Source organism: Elaeis guineensis, chromosome 1 (assembly GCF_000442705.2).
Source record: "Elaeis guineensis isolate ETL-2024a chromosome 1, EG11, whole genome shotgun sequence".
NCBI lineage: Eukaryota > Viridiplantae > Streptophyta > Magnoliopsida > Arecales > Arecaceae > Elaeis > Elaeis guineensis.
The window spans coordinates 14256709-14273746 of record NC_025993.2 but is presented as its reverse complement, the minus strand read 5'-3'; the positions used below and the strand labels follow the sequence as shown (position 1 = coordinate 14273746).

At 35.2% G+C, this 17038-nt stretch overlaps 1 protein-coding gene across 4 annotated transcripts; it reads left to right on the top strand.

Moving 5' to 3' along the window:
- Nucleotides 1-710: 710 nt before the first annotated feature.
- Nucleotides 711-13935, top strand: LOC140854849 (polypyrimidine tract-binding protein homolog 3-like). Of its 4 annotated transcripts, none has more exons than XM_073250896.1 (15): nucleotides 711-927; nucleotides 1209-1281; nucleotides 1394-1465; nucleotides 1555-1631; nucleotides 4467-4551; nucleotides 7152-7284; nucleotides 7508-7572; nucleotides 7666-7715; nucleotides 7806-7847; nucleotides 11343-11394; nucleotides 11560-11611; nucleotides 11720-11733; nucleotides 11929-12036; nucleotides 12130-12273; nucleotides 13295-13935. In XM_073250896.1, exons 2-15 carry the CDS (start codon nucleotides 1225-1227, stop codon nucleotides 13682-13684), a joined length of 1341 nt encoding a protein of 446 aa, XP_073106997.1. In that variant the 5' UTR covers nucleotides 711-927; nucleotides 1209-1224; the 3' UTR covers nucleotides 13685-13935. The 4 variants fall into 4 exon arrangements, with proteins under 4 accessions (XP_073106997.1, XP_073106994.1, XP_073107001.1 ...); XM_073250893.1 differs by having other exon boundaries at nucleotides 11720-11754; XM_073250900.1 differs by lacking the exon at nucleotides 13295-13935 and having other exon boundaries at nucleotides 11929-12002; nucleotides 12130-12272.
- Nucleotides 13936-17038: the final 3103 nt, after the last annotated feature.

Below are 17038 nucleotides of genomic sequence, written 5' to 3'. Positions count from 1 at the left end.
TCAACTAACTCATTTTATTTGCATATGAAATTATATGATCAACAATGTAATGAAACAAAACAAAAATATTACTTAGATGACATGTTTTTATTTTCCTATCATGGCTCCATTTAGTATAAGCAAGCGATTTCATGTTTATGTTGCAAAATAATGAGAGCCCTTTTCTCTTAAACAGAAAAATTTCCACATGAACCATTTCTACTTCAATCAAATATCTGGCCCACAAAGTCATTCATCATTTTTTTTTTTTTTTTTTTTTTTTTTTTTGTAAGAGAAACTCATTCACCTATTTGATCCCATGTCTTCCTTCAACAAAAATCACCATTTCAGGATAAGTAATTTCAAAAAATCTGCACCATTTAGTCATGCCATGGGTCCTGACGCAAGATGAGCGCTGCCCAAGCACGGCAGAAGAGGATTTTTTTGTCAATCAGCACCGAAAGGGCCCTAGGGGTACCGAACTACAGTCCGACAGAGATAACTTACGCCGCAGGTCCAAATAACATCCACACAACCACGGCGCTCCTTCAAATATCTGACGTCCATTTTACCTACGGCGATGTCATCGAACGGCCGCAATTTTCCTATCTGATTCCTGCCACAAGCAACGAATCAAATCTTGGAAAAATTGAGAAAGAGTCAATCGTTCGTTGTTCCTCGGAGCACCGTAAGACTTCTAATCGGAGGTCGCGAACTGGATAAAAGATCCAGAGCTAGGGCAAGGGGAGGGGACGCACCGTCGCGCCGTTTGGAGCCCGATCTCGTCTTCCGATCCGCCATTTCTAGGGTTCGAAAGAGAGCCGGAGGGGGAGAGAGAGGGGTGGAGAAAAACCCCAGCCAAACCTCATGCTTTTGGATTTTGTTTAGCTAGCTCAGCTTCCAACTCCTCGGAACCCTCGCAGATCCTTGGAGCTTTCGTCTCTCAAGGTGAGCTCTCGCACTTTCCTTCATTCATTAGAGCATCGTTGGTTTTCTCCGTCTTTGTCTTCGATTCGCTCCGGTGCGGTGTTCTAATTCGGGTTTAAGACCGTAGCTTGCGTCTGGTGCAGTAATGGGCCTCTAGGGTTTGTGGTGGTTCCCATTTTTTGCTCTCTTTTGCCGTTTTATTACTTGTTCGATCATTTGGAATTGAATTTACTATTTATAGTTGGTCTTTTGACAAAAGGAGTGAAGAAATTTGTCATTTTTGCTGCTTTTTTTGTTTGCAGAAGAGATCGAGCGAGGATGACGGAGCCCTCCAAAGTCATTCACATTCGTAATGTTGGGCATGAAATATCGGAGGTGCTTTTTTTATTTTTTATTTTTTATTTTTTTGGAATGCATTGTTTCAACGAAAGCATGAAAGCTTTTCTGTTTTCGGTCAGTTTGACATATTTAGTTCTATTTTTTACAGAACGACCTTCTTCAGTTAGTGCAGCCATTTGGCCCTGTCAATAAGCTTGTGATGTTACGGGCTAAAAATCAGGTTTTACACTTTACTGTTTTTCTTTTTGTAATGATTTGTATGGATCGTATTACTCATGGGTTAGCTCTGGTATCTTCCTATTATCTCAGGCTCTTCTCCAGATGCATGATTTGCCTTCTGCTGTTAATGTCCTGCAGTACTACTCAAATGTTCAACCAAGTGTCAGGTATTATTATGTATAATTCCCTCCATTTGTCTCTTTTGCTTACATTGCCCTAAAGGGATGTTACATTATGGTGGGCTCCTTTTTTTTTTTTTTTTCCTTTATTTATGAGCTTGTAAGACTAATCTAGTATGCATATGATGGTTCAAAGACTGCTTGTGCTGCCGCTGTTCATTTGAGAAGCATAATGTACAATGGACTATTTTTTCTAAGAGGATTCATGTCTAAGATGATCTAGTCTGGAAGTAAAGTTGTTGAGAGGACATAGAATGCACATTTTTATATTTATATTATTTTGAGAAACATGTACAAAAATACCCTAACAGGTACATTTTTGGGCATTAAGATGGAGTAGTTCTACGATAATAACACTCTGAGAATTAAATTGCAGGAACTGGCTAGTGAATTAGAAATTGGTTCTAAAAAAATGATGATATATGGAATGGCTTTGGAAACCAATAAGAATAAATGTGAAATATAGATGAAGTCACTAGGAAACCGCTCCATCAGTTATCACTTATCAGTGGTTCTCTTGTTGTTTCATCAAAATTTAACCATATTTCCATGTTGGTCTGGATCAGATATCTCATGCCATAGTCTTGTTTCCTGGAAAGTGAGTGAGGTCCATCTCTCAACTGGATTTCTTGAGAACTTTTGGTGGGAGACAGGTTGTGTTCCATTGTAAGCTAGTAACTTTGCAAACAAGTCAATTATGAACCAAATATCCTAGGAATTTATGCTACAATGTAGTGAAAGCAATTAGGTTTTTGACTTATAAAAAACTTTAGCAATATTTGAAATAGGTGCAGCATGTGGGTGATCCCTATTCCACACTTTGCGGTTGGTCTTTTAGGATTCCTCTGTTTTCTTGAGGTATGAAGTGTGGACTTCCAAAGTGTATCAAAGATATCTAGGTTAACTCGTGGAGGCAAATCTGGCAGTCATGATTGTTGCATCTATAAAACTGGTTGTCATTGATTAACTGAGCTGGTGAACTTGTTATAGATTCTCTCTTATTAGCAGATTTGGCAAGGGGTACTTAATCTTGACAGAATTTGAAATTGAATTTGAGCCCAGTTGAAGTTTAGATATTTTTGAGTTCTTTAAAATTTGATCATTCCTTGAAAAGATTACTAGGTCTTGTTGAGTTGTGATGAAAATTTGTTTGTTGGATTCTAGATATTGACATGAATGGAATGATATGATTGGTTCCTGCACCAATGGTGCCAAGAATTGGTGATAGTGGATTGCCTTTGACATGGGAACATTGTTAGTACATGTCATGTTCTGTTGATATATGAGCTTCAGTGACGATTGAAGCCTACTGGACCTTGCATGATTCCCTTACATGGGACTAGGTGAGTGTTTGGTGGGTTTTGCTAGAGTATATTGGGAAAGAAAATGGACACTATCAATCATAGAAATAGAGTTTGCTGTATGATCCTTGAAAAGTGGCGTATATATGAGGGACAATTTTAGTATGGTTTGAGCAAAAAGGTAGCCTCTATTAGCTACCTTCATGTTCTAGTTCAAATAGGTCCATTGGAATGCTTGATTCTTGGTGTATGCAATCATGGTTCTTCCATTTCTTTAAAGCAAGCGACTTTTTCCCCCGATAACCCATTGAAATTTGTTGACCACCTCTCTTTGTAGAAGTACATGTAATTGTGTTCATGTTTTGAAAATATATTTATATGTGACAAAATGATTCAATATCTCCTAGAGTACTTACTATTTGCCTATTAGATGGTAAAATCCTGATATTTATTTTTCTGTTTAATATGCATCATTGTTCTTCCTAAAAGGGGAATTCCTTAAAATTGTCTCTGACACAATGATTAGCTTTGGAAACTTCTCTAATCTCACATTGTATAAACCAAGGTTCGCCTAACTGATATGAGGGGTCGTAATGGCTGATGATGGGTTTGGTTCGGTATCCGTACGTGCCACATTGAGCTTAGGTGTACCAGAGACAAAAGATCGGGAGAAGAGGGAGAAACATTAATCCTAACCCTAATTCTAAAAGGAGGAGAACTAGGGGAGAGAGAAGGTCAAGGGGAGAATGAGTGAGGAGGGGGGGGGGAGGGAGAGGGAGGGGGAGAGAGAGGCATACTAAGGGAGAGGCATCGGTGTCGATCAAGGATGACAGTGTTGGCATTGATTTAGGGCTTGAGAACCATGCTGGATTATGGGAGAGGGTGTTCATTGACATCGATTGTGGGAGAGACCATCTGAACTGTCGATTGAGGAAGGGGGCATCTGTGTCGACATCTATGGAGAGATCGCCAGGGGAGAGAGAGACAGAGAGAAGAATCGGGAGAGATGGATTTCTCATCCTAGTTATCGGCCAGTCCTATTCGGTGCCCTCGAAAGTGCCTTGTTTGGCATGGTTCGGCAGTCATTTGTATAAACTAAGGAGAACTCTTATGGGTTCTTGTTATCCTCATTTTCAATGCTTAAAATTTCTTTTCGAATGGAATTTTTTAGCTTTCCATCCCTAGCTATTATTATGTCCATCATGTACATAAAATATTATAGGACGATAGCATAGCTTGTGATGTATGTTTGTTTGTAATATCCCATGGCTTGTGTTTGCATGACCTGGTACTATTTGTCTGGTTCTCTTTGATTGCAGACGATTAGAGGCCTGAGCTTTAGGTTAAATGTGGTATCTTAAACTCTCATATGCTAAAAACTGTGCCTTAGATTCAATACTAGTTTTTATTATATATATATATATATTTTTTTTAGTTCCTTCTTGAAAAGTTTACAAGTATCTGGCTTCGGTTTAATATCAAAAAAAGTTTTCTGACATGGGTTACAATTTTGCAATTTAAGGGGAAGGAATGTTTACATCCAATTTTCTTCGCATCAGGAGTTGACTACAGCAGACCAGAACTCTCAAGGACGAAGGGGTGATCAGGTTTGTAATGGAAGTAGTGAAATATTGTATTTGTACAAGTGTGATTTTATGATTGCGTATTCCAGAAGGTTAAATTTCAAAAGAGGGCATCCTGCTTGTTATCTTGATGTTTATTGATTGTTTGAGACGGTTTGGGTAGTTAATTTGAGGCAATGGGCAACCTTAAGCCCTTTTTGGGATTACTGTTGGTTGTAGAGCTTTTGGAATTTGAAGCTTTTGGAAAGTAAAGCTTCTACAAAAAGTTGTTTGCTATAATCGCATTTATAAAGCCCTGTGAAACTTTAACATGTGTTTGGTAAGCAAGCTGAGCAAGTGCTTTTGGTATGACAAAATGATAATAGACAACATTGCATAGTATCGTACAATAGAGTATAATACAATGTAATATTATATATTAAAAGATTATTGCATGGTATAATATTATTATAATATAATATGATATGATATTGTAATATAGTGTAATATTATTATAATGTAATGTAACATAATATTGTATACTATAGTATAATAATATAACACAATATGATCTAATATGCTATAATATAATATGGTAATGTATTATTATGTAGTGTAACATCATTATAATGTAACATTATGTGGCATAATATTGTAATATACTGTAATGTAATATTACGTTATTATAATTATAATGTCATGAAATATTATATTGCATAGTATAATAACGTAATATGATATGGTATAATATAATATAATATCATAATGTAATACAATGTAATATGGTATAGTATAATATTATTATGATATAATGTAATATAATATAGTAATATAATGTAATATTATTATGATATATTTTAATAATATAATAATAATATAATATCATATAATATAATGCAGTAATGTATTATTATATTATTACAATAATATAATGTAATATAATAATGCAATAATATAACATAATATATTTATGGTGTAATAATATGACATGATGTATTATATTATATCATACTCATAGTATAATAATATGATATGATGTATTATGAGATCTGTTTGTTGGCATTTTGGTCACTATGAAAATTTCATTAAAGCTAAAATAGCCAAAGGCCACTATACCATGATGCATCCAAAAGTGCTTTTGAAGGATTGGAAAGTGCTTTTGAGGCCTTATTGCGTACAGCCTGAGAATTATTGTGCTCTCTCCTACACTTTTCTTGTTATATCTTATATTGAATTTAAGAACCTATCCATTTTGGTATTGTTTGTACATCAATTAGCAAATATAGACTCAGGATTTTCATGGAGCACAAAAATGCTTGCTCAGCAGTTATTCTCCCCACTTCCTTTCAAGTTGAATTTAGTGCAAATTTGATCCTTTTTCAGCAAAATTGTTTAATTCTTGGCTATGGTAATGAATTTACAAAATCGGATTATCTCGCTTCCTACAGAAAAAGTCCACTCTTGAATACATTGGGCCAGTTTTTGTTACTGAAAGTACATTGTAAACAGTAGACTAGGTAGTAATGTCTACAAATTACATTTCAATTTTAAATTGTAAACCATTTTTTGCTGAAAGTAACCTTAGTGCTTCCCACCCAACTTATAAGGAGATTGCTTTATTTCCTCAAAGTGTAATTACATATGCATAGGCAGTTCTCTTTCTTCAAGAACACTGCGTTTCATAAACATGTCTTCCATGTCAAATGTTCCAAACAGGCCTATGCAGTCCTTTACCTATGGAAGGATAGAGCTGGTGTTTGTGATCAGCAATTCATGCTGGATATATTTGGCATTTAGAGGATTATTTGGTTTTTAATGTTGAGAAAGTGTGTAGTTTTAATTATGTAATTTTGGATTTGATTATTAATGCTATTTTGGAAGGTATTATTATTAAATCAACAAATAGCCATGAAACTTAGTAGGATCTTTGGTATTCGTTGCTCTGTTAAGCATTTTGATAATGGCACATTACTTTTTGTGGTTCAGAAAACTGCTAATACAGATGCTATTTAGTGACCTGCTATGGTTCATATGTATTTTAGAATTGTATATTATGGATTCATATCCTGGAAGATCATCAGTGATTCCTGTAGCTAGCAGAAAACCTGGGTTAACAAACTCTAGATAATGTGTGTAAGGTTGAATTATAATGTATTATGAGGAGCATATCCGGCATACTTATTAACTTGGAAAGTGCTTATAGTGCACTTTGTTTGTATGTGTGTTTATGTGCGTGTGTTCTTTGTAAATTCTCAGGCATATCTTGCATTCTTATATTTCATTATTTATATTGTTCTAGGCCAATTGTGAGAGACATGAGCGGGCATTTCATTTGTTGCCAAACTTGTCAATAACGATAATAATGATTTAATCTAGTTACAAGGTTAGTTGCATGAACTGGGAGCAGATATATTTTAGGGAATTTTGTTTGATGACTTTTTAACAATTTATCTGTCGCTCTATATTTATCTTATTTCTTTACCTATCCATTCACCTCTATACAAATTTGTATATAGCTGAAAATTTTAAGCAATTTATTCTCTCTTTCCCCCCTCTCTCCCTCTGGTTTCTTCTTGTTTCAACTATACATTCTTCTCTATTTATTCTTCTCTCTGTCTCTATGATGCTCTGCTATGGTCACTCAGGATTCACAACCCAACCGAATCCTCTTAGTTACAATTCATCACATGCTCTATCCTATAACAGTGGAAGTTCTGCATCAAGTGTTTTCTCCTCATGGATTTGTAGAGAAGATTGTCACATTTCAGAAGTCAGCTGGTCAGTTTCTTCAAGTTTTCTCACTCCTGTTTTAAGTTATTGGTTTTTAATGACTGGTTGGGTGGATTTTGTGCTGTTTTGTGGTTGTATATTTGTTTAAAATATTTTTCTTAGTTTGATTACTCCCTGTAATTACTGATTTGGAGTTCAGGATACCTACTTTTGTCATGTAAGGAAGACTGTTCAGTATATATGTAAAATGTTCCTTTGCCTAATTGTGTAGGTTTTCAAGCCCTTATCCAGTATCAATCACGACAGAGTGCTCTGCAAGCAAGAACTGCTTTGCAAGTATGAAAATTTTATTGTGTTTAAATTTCTGTTTTCGTCTGAGGCCTTTGGACCAGGAACCTGATATGAATGATGGTATGATTACGTCTGTAGGGGCGCAATATATATGATGGTTGCTGTCAGCTAGATATACAGTTTTCCAAGTAAGTTCCTGTTAGATTGGCAGTGTTTTATTTTTATTTTTCCTCATGATATAGGTATTTTACTGGTTTCCTTTTCCTGTTCAAATCCAGTCTCAACGAGTTGCAAGTTAATTACAACAACGAGCGGTCTAGGTATGTTGATAACTGAAATGCAATTTGATGTATTTGATATTAAGAAAAATGTTGTATTTTTACTATTTGATTTCCAATTGGCCAGTTCAAGCAAACTGATTATTGGAGAAGTCTATTGTTAATGATAATCACATTAAAGCCGACCAATTCTGTTTTTGTGGACAAGAAACAAAAATCAAAATGTATGAGAAGATGCAAGCAAATCCTTTTAAATATTTGACAAAGAGTAAAAAGGAACAAAAATTTGTTTTATTTTTTTTTTTTTGGGGTCGGGGATAGGATTAGAGGGACACTTTAGTGAAAAATTGTCCACTTGCCTATCACCCCTGAGAACCTATAGGTCATTGAAAGCTTCGCAAAACACAATGCCAAAATTACATTTGCTATTCATTATTCATATTCTGAATTATATGGCATTTAATATTCAGGCTTGCATGCTCGTTCTATGTTCTGCTCTTACATTCAATGTTAGTTGGATTGGCTTAGATGTTAGACTTCTTATTGCCAACAAGGAGAACAGGAACTTGAGCATATTATACTAAATCGACTTGATGGTCCCTAATCTTGTCGTCTACAAAGAGAGCGATGTTTTCATGTTAATGTTGACTTGTTTTTTTGCAATGATAGTAATTGTGAGGTTTCTTTCTGACGTAATTGTATTACATTAAAGGCTTGAATTTGTGGGGATCATTGGATTCTGGAAACAACCGATACTCTTATTCACTTGATACGGGTCAGTTTGAAGGAATTAGGTATTATATTTGTATATTTTTATGTCATTTTATAATCTGCTTCCTATGTTAACTACCTGAATTAGTGCCTTCTTCCTGGGCATATGTTTGTATGAGATTAGGCCCTGTTTGGAAACTAGAAGGCTTATGTGGATGGAAACCTGAGTTCTAGGTTATGTAGTTTAATGCATTTGAGGAGAATTTCCAACCAATTGCATTAAGCACCTTTTTTTTGGAACCAAGAAGGGCTAAACCCCACCCACTATCCTATACCCACCCTGTCCCACGTGGTGCAGAACCTAGGCTCCTGCACACCAAGCCATTGCTCATGGAACTGGGGATTTACTAATTGGGAGTTAAAATGGGGGTGTTGGCACTCACAATCGAACCCTTGACCTCTTGCTTGGAGGATAAAAGGAGATTCCATCCGAACTAAAGTTTGGTGGTCTTGCATTCAGTACCCTACCTTGATAGTAATAGTTAGAAAGCAAGAATGGAAAATAATCCTTCAGCATTTCATGCTAACATAATCTATGGTATCGTAGAAAACATGCTATTGACTTTAATCCTCTCATCTCGTTGGGTTTCTTTAACAAGTTCTATACACCACCTCTGCTGCAGAAGTAAACCAATAATCACTAACTGATGCCTAATAATCCAAATGCAACATTAAAAACTTAGGCTAGTCAACTCCTTATGGTCAAAATAAAACCTAATTTGCTGTCCTTTCAAACACTAAAGTTCATCAATGCCTCAAACTACTTAGGCTTAGCCATATGCTTACATTTCCATCAGATAACCTGGTTTTTCCATCTTGCTCATTTCTTTGTCCACCTATGTCTGCATACGAAATTCTTCTGCATTCATTTTGTCTGTTATATTCCACAATGACAAGCCATTTTTTTCCTAATTGAGAAGATAGCTCTAACATTGTGTTATTCAGCTCCATCCAATGCTAACACCCATCCCATTTGGACTGGGTGTGAGCAAGAATCCTGCAGAGTTAGCAGTCAGTCTTGGATGGAGCTGTGAAAAAAGTGCCCAGTTTGAGACCTAGAGTAGGGCAATTTTTCCCTGCTCAAGGACAATGCATTAGAATGTTTCTTGGAAAGGCCATTGCTTACATTATGGCAAATAAATTAATGGTGGGTTGGCATGAAATTTTCCAGATAAAAAGGAAAGCTTCAAAACTTGATATGCAATCTAAATCTTTATCAATATGAAACTCAAAGTTCTTATCAAATAAAAACTTAAAATAGTCATATTAAAGAAAATATGAATTAAAGAGGATCTGTACTCCAAATCCAATGAGATCTCTGAAATTTCATATTTCTTTTGTATTGTTAGTATATTTTGCATCTTCTTTCTTCCTTTCCTTTATCCATTACGGGATAACTAGTTGGATGCTTTTTTTTGTCAGAATAATTAAATTCTTTTTTGTTTCAAGAATAGGTGTTTCAATATTTGATATGATAATGGTAAAGAATAACCAATCCGTATCTAATTTTACCATTATTGCAGAACAATGAGCATAAAGTGGTCAAGATTTAAATTGTAGCTACATCCACAAGTTTATGGGACTTGAATGGATTATCAAGAGCTTGATATATTTTTATTAAATTATACATTTGAAATATTTTTATTAATTATCAATATGTCATAGTTAGCATGGGTCAAATACTAGACATTACAACAATTTTGGAAAACTTTTATCATGTTAAGAATACACAAAAATCTATAAATTTTAATTGTTATATATGCATTATGACCACTCTAATGCTATTATATTTCCATGATGATTACCATTATTCGATAGGGTTTTAAGCATTCGAGGGTTTGAACATGAATTGTATTTTGAAAGTAAATTTTCCAAGAAACCATTATTTTGTTGTTACATCTCGAAATTGTCACAAACATATTAAAAAATTTATTGTTAAATCTAAAATATTTTTTTAATAATAATTCATCACATGAAATTATGACAGTTTATAATGATTTTAGATCATTTCCATTATGTAGCGATAGCAATATTGTTATCATTATGTGGTCTCATTGTTTTTCCATTTCTTGTAGCCCTCGCACTCCTGAGCTGCCCCTTTTCAAGAAAAGGAAAAAAGAAACTGCCATCCTGCTGTGCCCTTGTACAAAATCAAGTTGGTGATTGTCGTTGAAAGAAAGTAGCAGTGCCCTTAATTGACCAAATGATCTTATTACACCTCGCCATATTTAACACTTCCACTTCTTCAATCAAGTTACAACTGTTCCCCTTATGCCTTCGTGTAAGCTGGAGGCTTAAATGTGTGATATTGACTAATGATCCCATGATCATCTATTTGAATTTCATTTGAAAACCTCTGACTAAATTCAGTGAAAAACCAAACATCCACTTAAATTAGAGTGGGGGGGAATTTATATTGAGCGACATTCTTTAAATGTTTTTTTCAAAGCAAGAGGGCATCATTACATGTTTGAGGGGTTGGTATTGAAGTTGACCCTCCTGTGAATTTTCAATGCAGCTAACTGAGACTTTTCTGTTCTGGTAAACTTTTTTACAGAGAAACTCCATTGCCAGGGTTTCTTTTGAGGTTGTCAAATTTTAGTGTTGGTGTGATTAATAACTATATTACATAAGGGACAATAAATTATTGTATCTGGGTCTTTCTTTTTGTTCATTTGTCTGCTTCTCTTTTTATTCCACATCCTTTTCGTTTATCGTAATTCAGTTTTTGCTATTTTGCTGAATGTGCCCATTGTCTTTGTTCAGAGATTTCACAAATCCATCATTGCCTACCGAACAGAGAGGAAGATCATCACAGGTGAGTTGCAATTTCATTGTCTTTGTTTATGCTTATTCAGCTACCATAAGCATCCGGCTCTACTTATCAAATGCCAGATATGTACCTTTTTCCGAAGCTTATTTTTTTTTCTCTTAATACTTTGTGTTGTTTATTGTCTTATTTCTTTGTTTTGTTTTGTGACAGTCTGGATATGGTGATGCTGGGGGTCTGTACGCACTCCAACCTGGGGCAAGAGGTGCCTCTTCTAAACTTCTCTCTCACTGAAGTTTTTATGCATCATCTATTTGCTTATAGGTTCTCTTTTTTTTTTTTTTTTGTTTTTTGTTTTTTTTTTAAATTTCAGTTGCATTTGCACAGGTGAGCATTTCTCAGCCAACTGTGAGTTGTTAACATGTTCTTTTTTTTTTTTTTTTTTTTTTTGTGATGCTGTTTTCTTAATTTCACATATTGTTAATTTGAGTAATGTGCGTCTTCATTTACATTTTTTCTGATACCTCCAAAAAAACTTATCACAATCGTATTTGCATGCACTGCTATAATTGTTTTTATTAGATGGGCAATGCTGCGGCAATTGCAGCTGCATTTGGTGGTGGTTTGCCTCCTGGAATAAGTGGTACTAATGACAGGTGCACAATCTTAGTCACTAATTTGAATCCTGATGTAAGCCCAGCCCTCCCCATTCTATGGATTTTCTCCTTGTTTATCTAGCTCGCAGAAGGCTGCTTAATCCTTTAATTTGTATTTTTACTGCAGAAAATTGATGAGGACAAGCTTTTTAATTTGTTTTCAATATATGGCAACATCATAAGAATCAAGCTACTGCGTAATAAACCAGATCATGCACTTGTTCAAATGGGGGATGGATTTCAGGCTGAATTGGCTGTACATTTCTTGAAGGTTTGGTTGCTCTTGCCATTTCGTTAACTTTATTAGCATTAATTGTCAAATCACTATTTGATCTCTGAGATATGGATGATGTTGGTTAATAAATTAGTCGCAAGAATGTTAATTTTTGTTCAGTAGAATTTCACAAAGTCATTAGGTCTCAGAAAACACTTGCTGGTTTCCTAACTATTATGTTTTGACACGATTGGTGAACCTGTATGGCAAATGAGTCTTTTTAAGGAATTAAGAATGAAAAAAATGACAGGGGGCAACTATAGACAGATGAAAGTGAGATTCTCGGCAATAGTTTTTTTTTCCTATAACTTGCTGGCTTGAATAACCTAGTATTAATATTTCATAACAAGTTGGATTTTTATTTACCTACTATCTTACCATACTTTAAAAAACCTTGTTGATTTATCCACAAAATCAAAGGCCTTTTAGTTCCTGGTGTGACTGTCTGATGTCATGCTTCTTTTTGCTGTGGCCTGAATATCCTTTGTTCATCAATTTTCCAACTTTTCTACTTGCACTATCAATTAAAGTATTCTTGTCAGGAGTCTGTCTCTTTTTGTCAGCACCTTGAACATTGTTTCGGTATTCATCTGTATCCCCTACTGTATGCCTGCAGTCCCTGTTGAAATAGACAAAGCAAGCCACTACATTACTTTTTTCCTTGTGCATGCCACGTGCCACTGAAAGAGTGCGTATGTTGGCGATGTAAAAGAAATGATCATCTGACACCTTTTGGCTCCTACCCAATGCTGTCGCATTTGCTTCTTTGTGCCTGCGGACATCCTGAAGCATTCTGAGCTTCTCCCATTGGTGCAACTGGTTCACATAATGTGTGTGACTGTGAATATAATAAATTCCTTTCCCTCTCTCTCATCATAATTTTGAAAGTTGGGTGGCTGGTCTAACACATGCATATAGCTTACCTGCTTGTTTCTGGCTTGATCTGGTCTGCATTATTTTGAATGAGAAGTACCTTGCATCATCCTGTTTGATTTCATTTTTTCCCCCATTATGGCAGGGTGCAATTTTGTTTGGGAAGAGGATGGAGGTGAATTTCTCTAAGTATCCGAACATCACGCCTTCCCCCGACACCCATGAGTATGCTGGGTCCAGCCTTAACCGCTTCAACAACAATGCAGTTAAAAATTACCGATATTGTTGTGCCCCAACCAAAATGATCCATGTTTCAGCTCTTCCTCAAGACATCGCAGAGGATGAAATTGTAACTCACCTGGAGGAGCATGGCACAATTGTGAACAGCAAAATTTTTGAGGTCAATGGGAAGAAGCAGGCCCTGGTTCTGTTTGAGAATGAGGAACAGGCTACCGAGGCTCTTGTATGTAAGCATGCAAGCACCATTGACCGGTCAGTCATTCGGATTTCCTTCTCCCAGCTCCAGAGTATTTAAACCTTGGAGATATATGGGAGAAAATGGTGGGTGTGCACTTTTTTTCTCTTGTTCTTGGTGTTAGCAAACATTGATTGTCATCGGAAGATGGCTGTGGCACATTTTTGAATTTGTATTTTAAGTTAGGTTTTTATGACAATTCAGAATGACCATGTGTTCTATTGGTATGTATTTCTTCGATCCTAGGCATCTTTGACAGTATGAGTGGTGTCAACTTTGCTTAATTAAGAGGCTTCTTTTTTTCATGGTTATTTTGGTGCAGTGGGCTTCATATGTAGTAATGGCAAGTGTTCTTTTTATCATAGCTTGCTTGTCCACCCTTTTTTTTTTTGCTGGATGGCTAAGCATGTCATGATTATTACCTCAAAACTTACCATTTTCCAAGTGGATTACGGGGATTGCTTTGGAGAATCACAAGCAAAGGCTCAACTTTTCAAGTTCTTAACTCCATTTTTGTTTTTGGTTCTTTGTAAAGCTCATTTGTGAAGTGACCTTGAAAACTACTTGTAAAGTCTAAGCGTTGATGAACACCTAGATGTTGGTGTTTCTAGTATATCGGTGGCAGAAAGCTGTGGGATGAGTGACTTAAAAAATTATTGGTCTTTACAATCATTCAGGATAGTGGATATTCAAAATTGTTACTCCAACTTTCGGAATATGTGAGGACAGAAATTTCAAAACGTTAATAGAAAATAAAACTGTTAATAGAAAATAAAACCAGCATGAGTGACTTAAAAATGCTAGCAAAAGCCAGGTGTGTGTGTTCAATTTTATTTTTATTTTTAATAATAATTCTAAGTAGAAGAGTGCAAAATAGTTTAGAAAGAATTCAAGCTGTTCAGCCTGATGTCTGGGTTGTTGCTCTGCTGCTCTGGTTTATTTTTGCCGCAAGTATTGCTTTCTATTTTTCATGAATAGAATAAACCGCAGGGCAAGGAGCGGGCCTGAATACAATTTTTATAGGTTATGTCTGGAGGTCATTATTTTTTTAAATAAGAAGGGACGCATAAATTTGAATAACTGGGCCTAAATGCAAAGTTTCACGATGTATTAGGGGTTTTGTTAAGGTTATTGCACAATCTAGTCTTGTACATTAGGCTATATAAAAATGTGAGGATTTGTCACGTAAGCAGACAGCAAAATGGAGGGTATGTATACCATTTTTGAGGTTTAGGAATGTTATGAAATCTAAAATGAGACCAGGTTAAGCCTTCTCTTTACGGGATTTGTGACAGCTTCGCTCTAAAAATATTCTGGATACTTATGAATATAGATCCAGTAATCTACGAATCTTATAAGATTTTGAGCCAATCATCAAAACATACCAAATTTCATGATTTTAGAGATACTATCAACGTACATAATTAAGTAAATTATATTTTTAATAATCAAATATGATTAGATTTTATTATCATGAAACCAAAGCCACCTTGCCATAGAGACCGTTGAGGAGCTTTTCCACGGGGTTGACCTTAATATAAAATTTAGGGGTTTTTAGGGCACGGTACAATTATGGCATGCATCTTAATTTTTAATCTCCGTTAACTAATTCTATAGTTTCTGATCTACAGTGAAAGGCCATTTTAATTCCTACTCCCTAGAGGATAATTTTGCCCTTCGCTAATATTGAATCCCTAAATCTTGTCCAATTGTCCCTGCCCCACCACGCCCTATTCAGATCTGGGGCTACAAAAAAAAAAAAAAAAAAAGTAATATCATCTATGCATAAATACTCCAAGCAAATGGTATTTTAATTGTTGGAAGAGAAAATTTTCTTTTTATTTAAATTTAAATCTTGTAATTTAACTAATCTATTTTCATCCTCATACATCTAAACAACATTCTCCCTCCATGACTATCTCTATCTTAAAAATTGCTCAACCTCTTGATAATTCTTATTCTCTCTCTCTCTCCCCATTATCCAAGCTCTTCAAACCTCTCCCTTCTTCTCTAAATGACCCTAACCACAGCTACGCTGCTATTTTTACTTTGTCTCGTGCCCTATTACTCATACAATCCTTCTCCAATATTTTCGTTTTGTAGACTTGTTATATATATATATAAACAACATTTGAATAACTTCTTTTGGCAGCTAAGATGTAAATGATCTTCAGAACCAAATTGAATTCACCCAGTGTAGCACTATGGTAATGTCACTACAAATTGTTGCTAGTGCCCCCTACTAGAAAAAGAAAATCCAAGATCTCTCTGTTCTAATTAAAATAACAACGATAAGTAGTGTCTCGATCTCAGTATCAGAATAACCTCTAATTATCAATAGATATTTAATGCAGAAATATCATACACTGCAACAAATGATAGAAGGCTATATGGACGAGAACTTGTAAAAGTTCATCGCTTAATCTTCTTTCCTTTTCAGATAAGAAAACTTATCTCATCGAGGTTACAATTTGGTGCATTGTAAATCGACAACAATAAATCAAACACTAGCTATTTCACTCCTATGATATAAATGAGTAAATTCTAGTTCTCTAATAATAACTCTCTTTTTTCTAGCATAGCACTTATTTTAGCGAACACACTACATTAAACACATTGCCACATGAAATGATCTTTCCAAGCGATTGACAACCGCTTCTAAGCAAAGACCATGCAAAATCAGCATGTAGAATCCTATCACTATGATCTAAGCATGCATACATGGTTTCCATTTGCTATAAATGAAAAAAGAATGAAGAAAAAAATTGTTGCCGTCAAGGGCTCATTGCTCGATGGATCAGATTTTGTTTCTGCATATATGAGATTTTATCCACTTTCACCTTTGGTTGCTATGGTACAGGACCTCACTATTTTGTTCTTCAAAAGATATCTTAGAAGGGAGAGAAGGTTGCATCCATATAAATCAGAATTCTCCTTGACTTATAACCAATATAAGACTACTGATGTCCTCCCTTCTACACCGCAACAGAAATCAATGTCAAAAACCTTCGCAAAAAATAGTGCCACAAACTAGTCTAATACCTTCTGTTGAATTCTCCGACCTCAAATTCTTTATGACACATATCCAACTTGCTACCAGCCAACCACCAGTAGGAATGTTGGATAGTTTGTAATATTGTGTAGGTGAATAGTCCCACATTGAAAAATTTATAAAACTTTTAAGTGTTTATATAAGGAGACCCACTTCACTTTATAAAATTATCTATAGAACACATGAAAACGTGACTTTCCATATACCAGGGGTAGTTATCTTTGATTATTTTATAGAGGCTTATTGTATCCTGGAAAGAGAATTGTTTGCCAATCCTATTTTAAGCAGGCAATAAACTCTTCAAGAAAAATGTATATACATGTTTCAAGCTTTGATCATTCTTTTATATCGATTTCTAACGA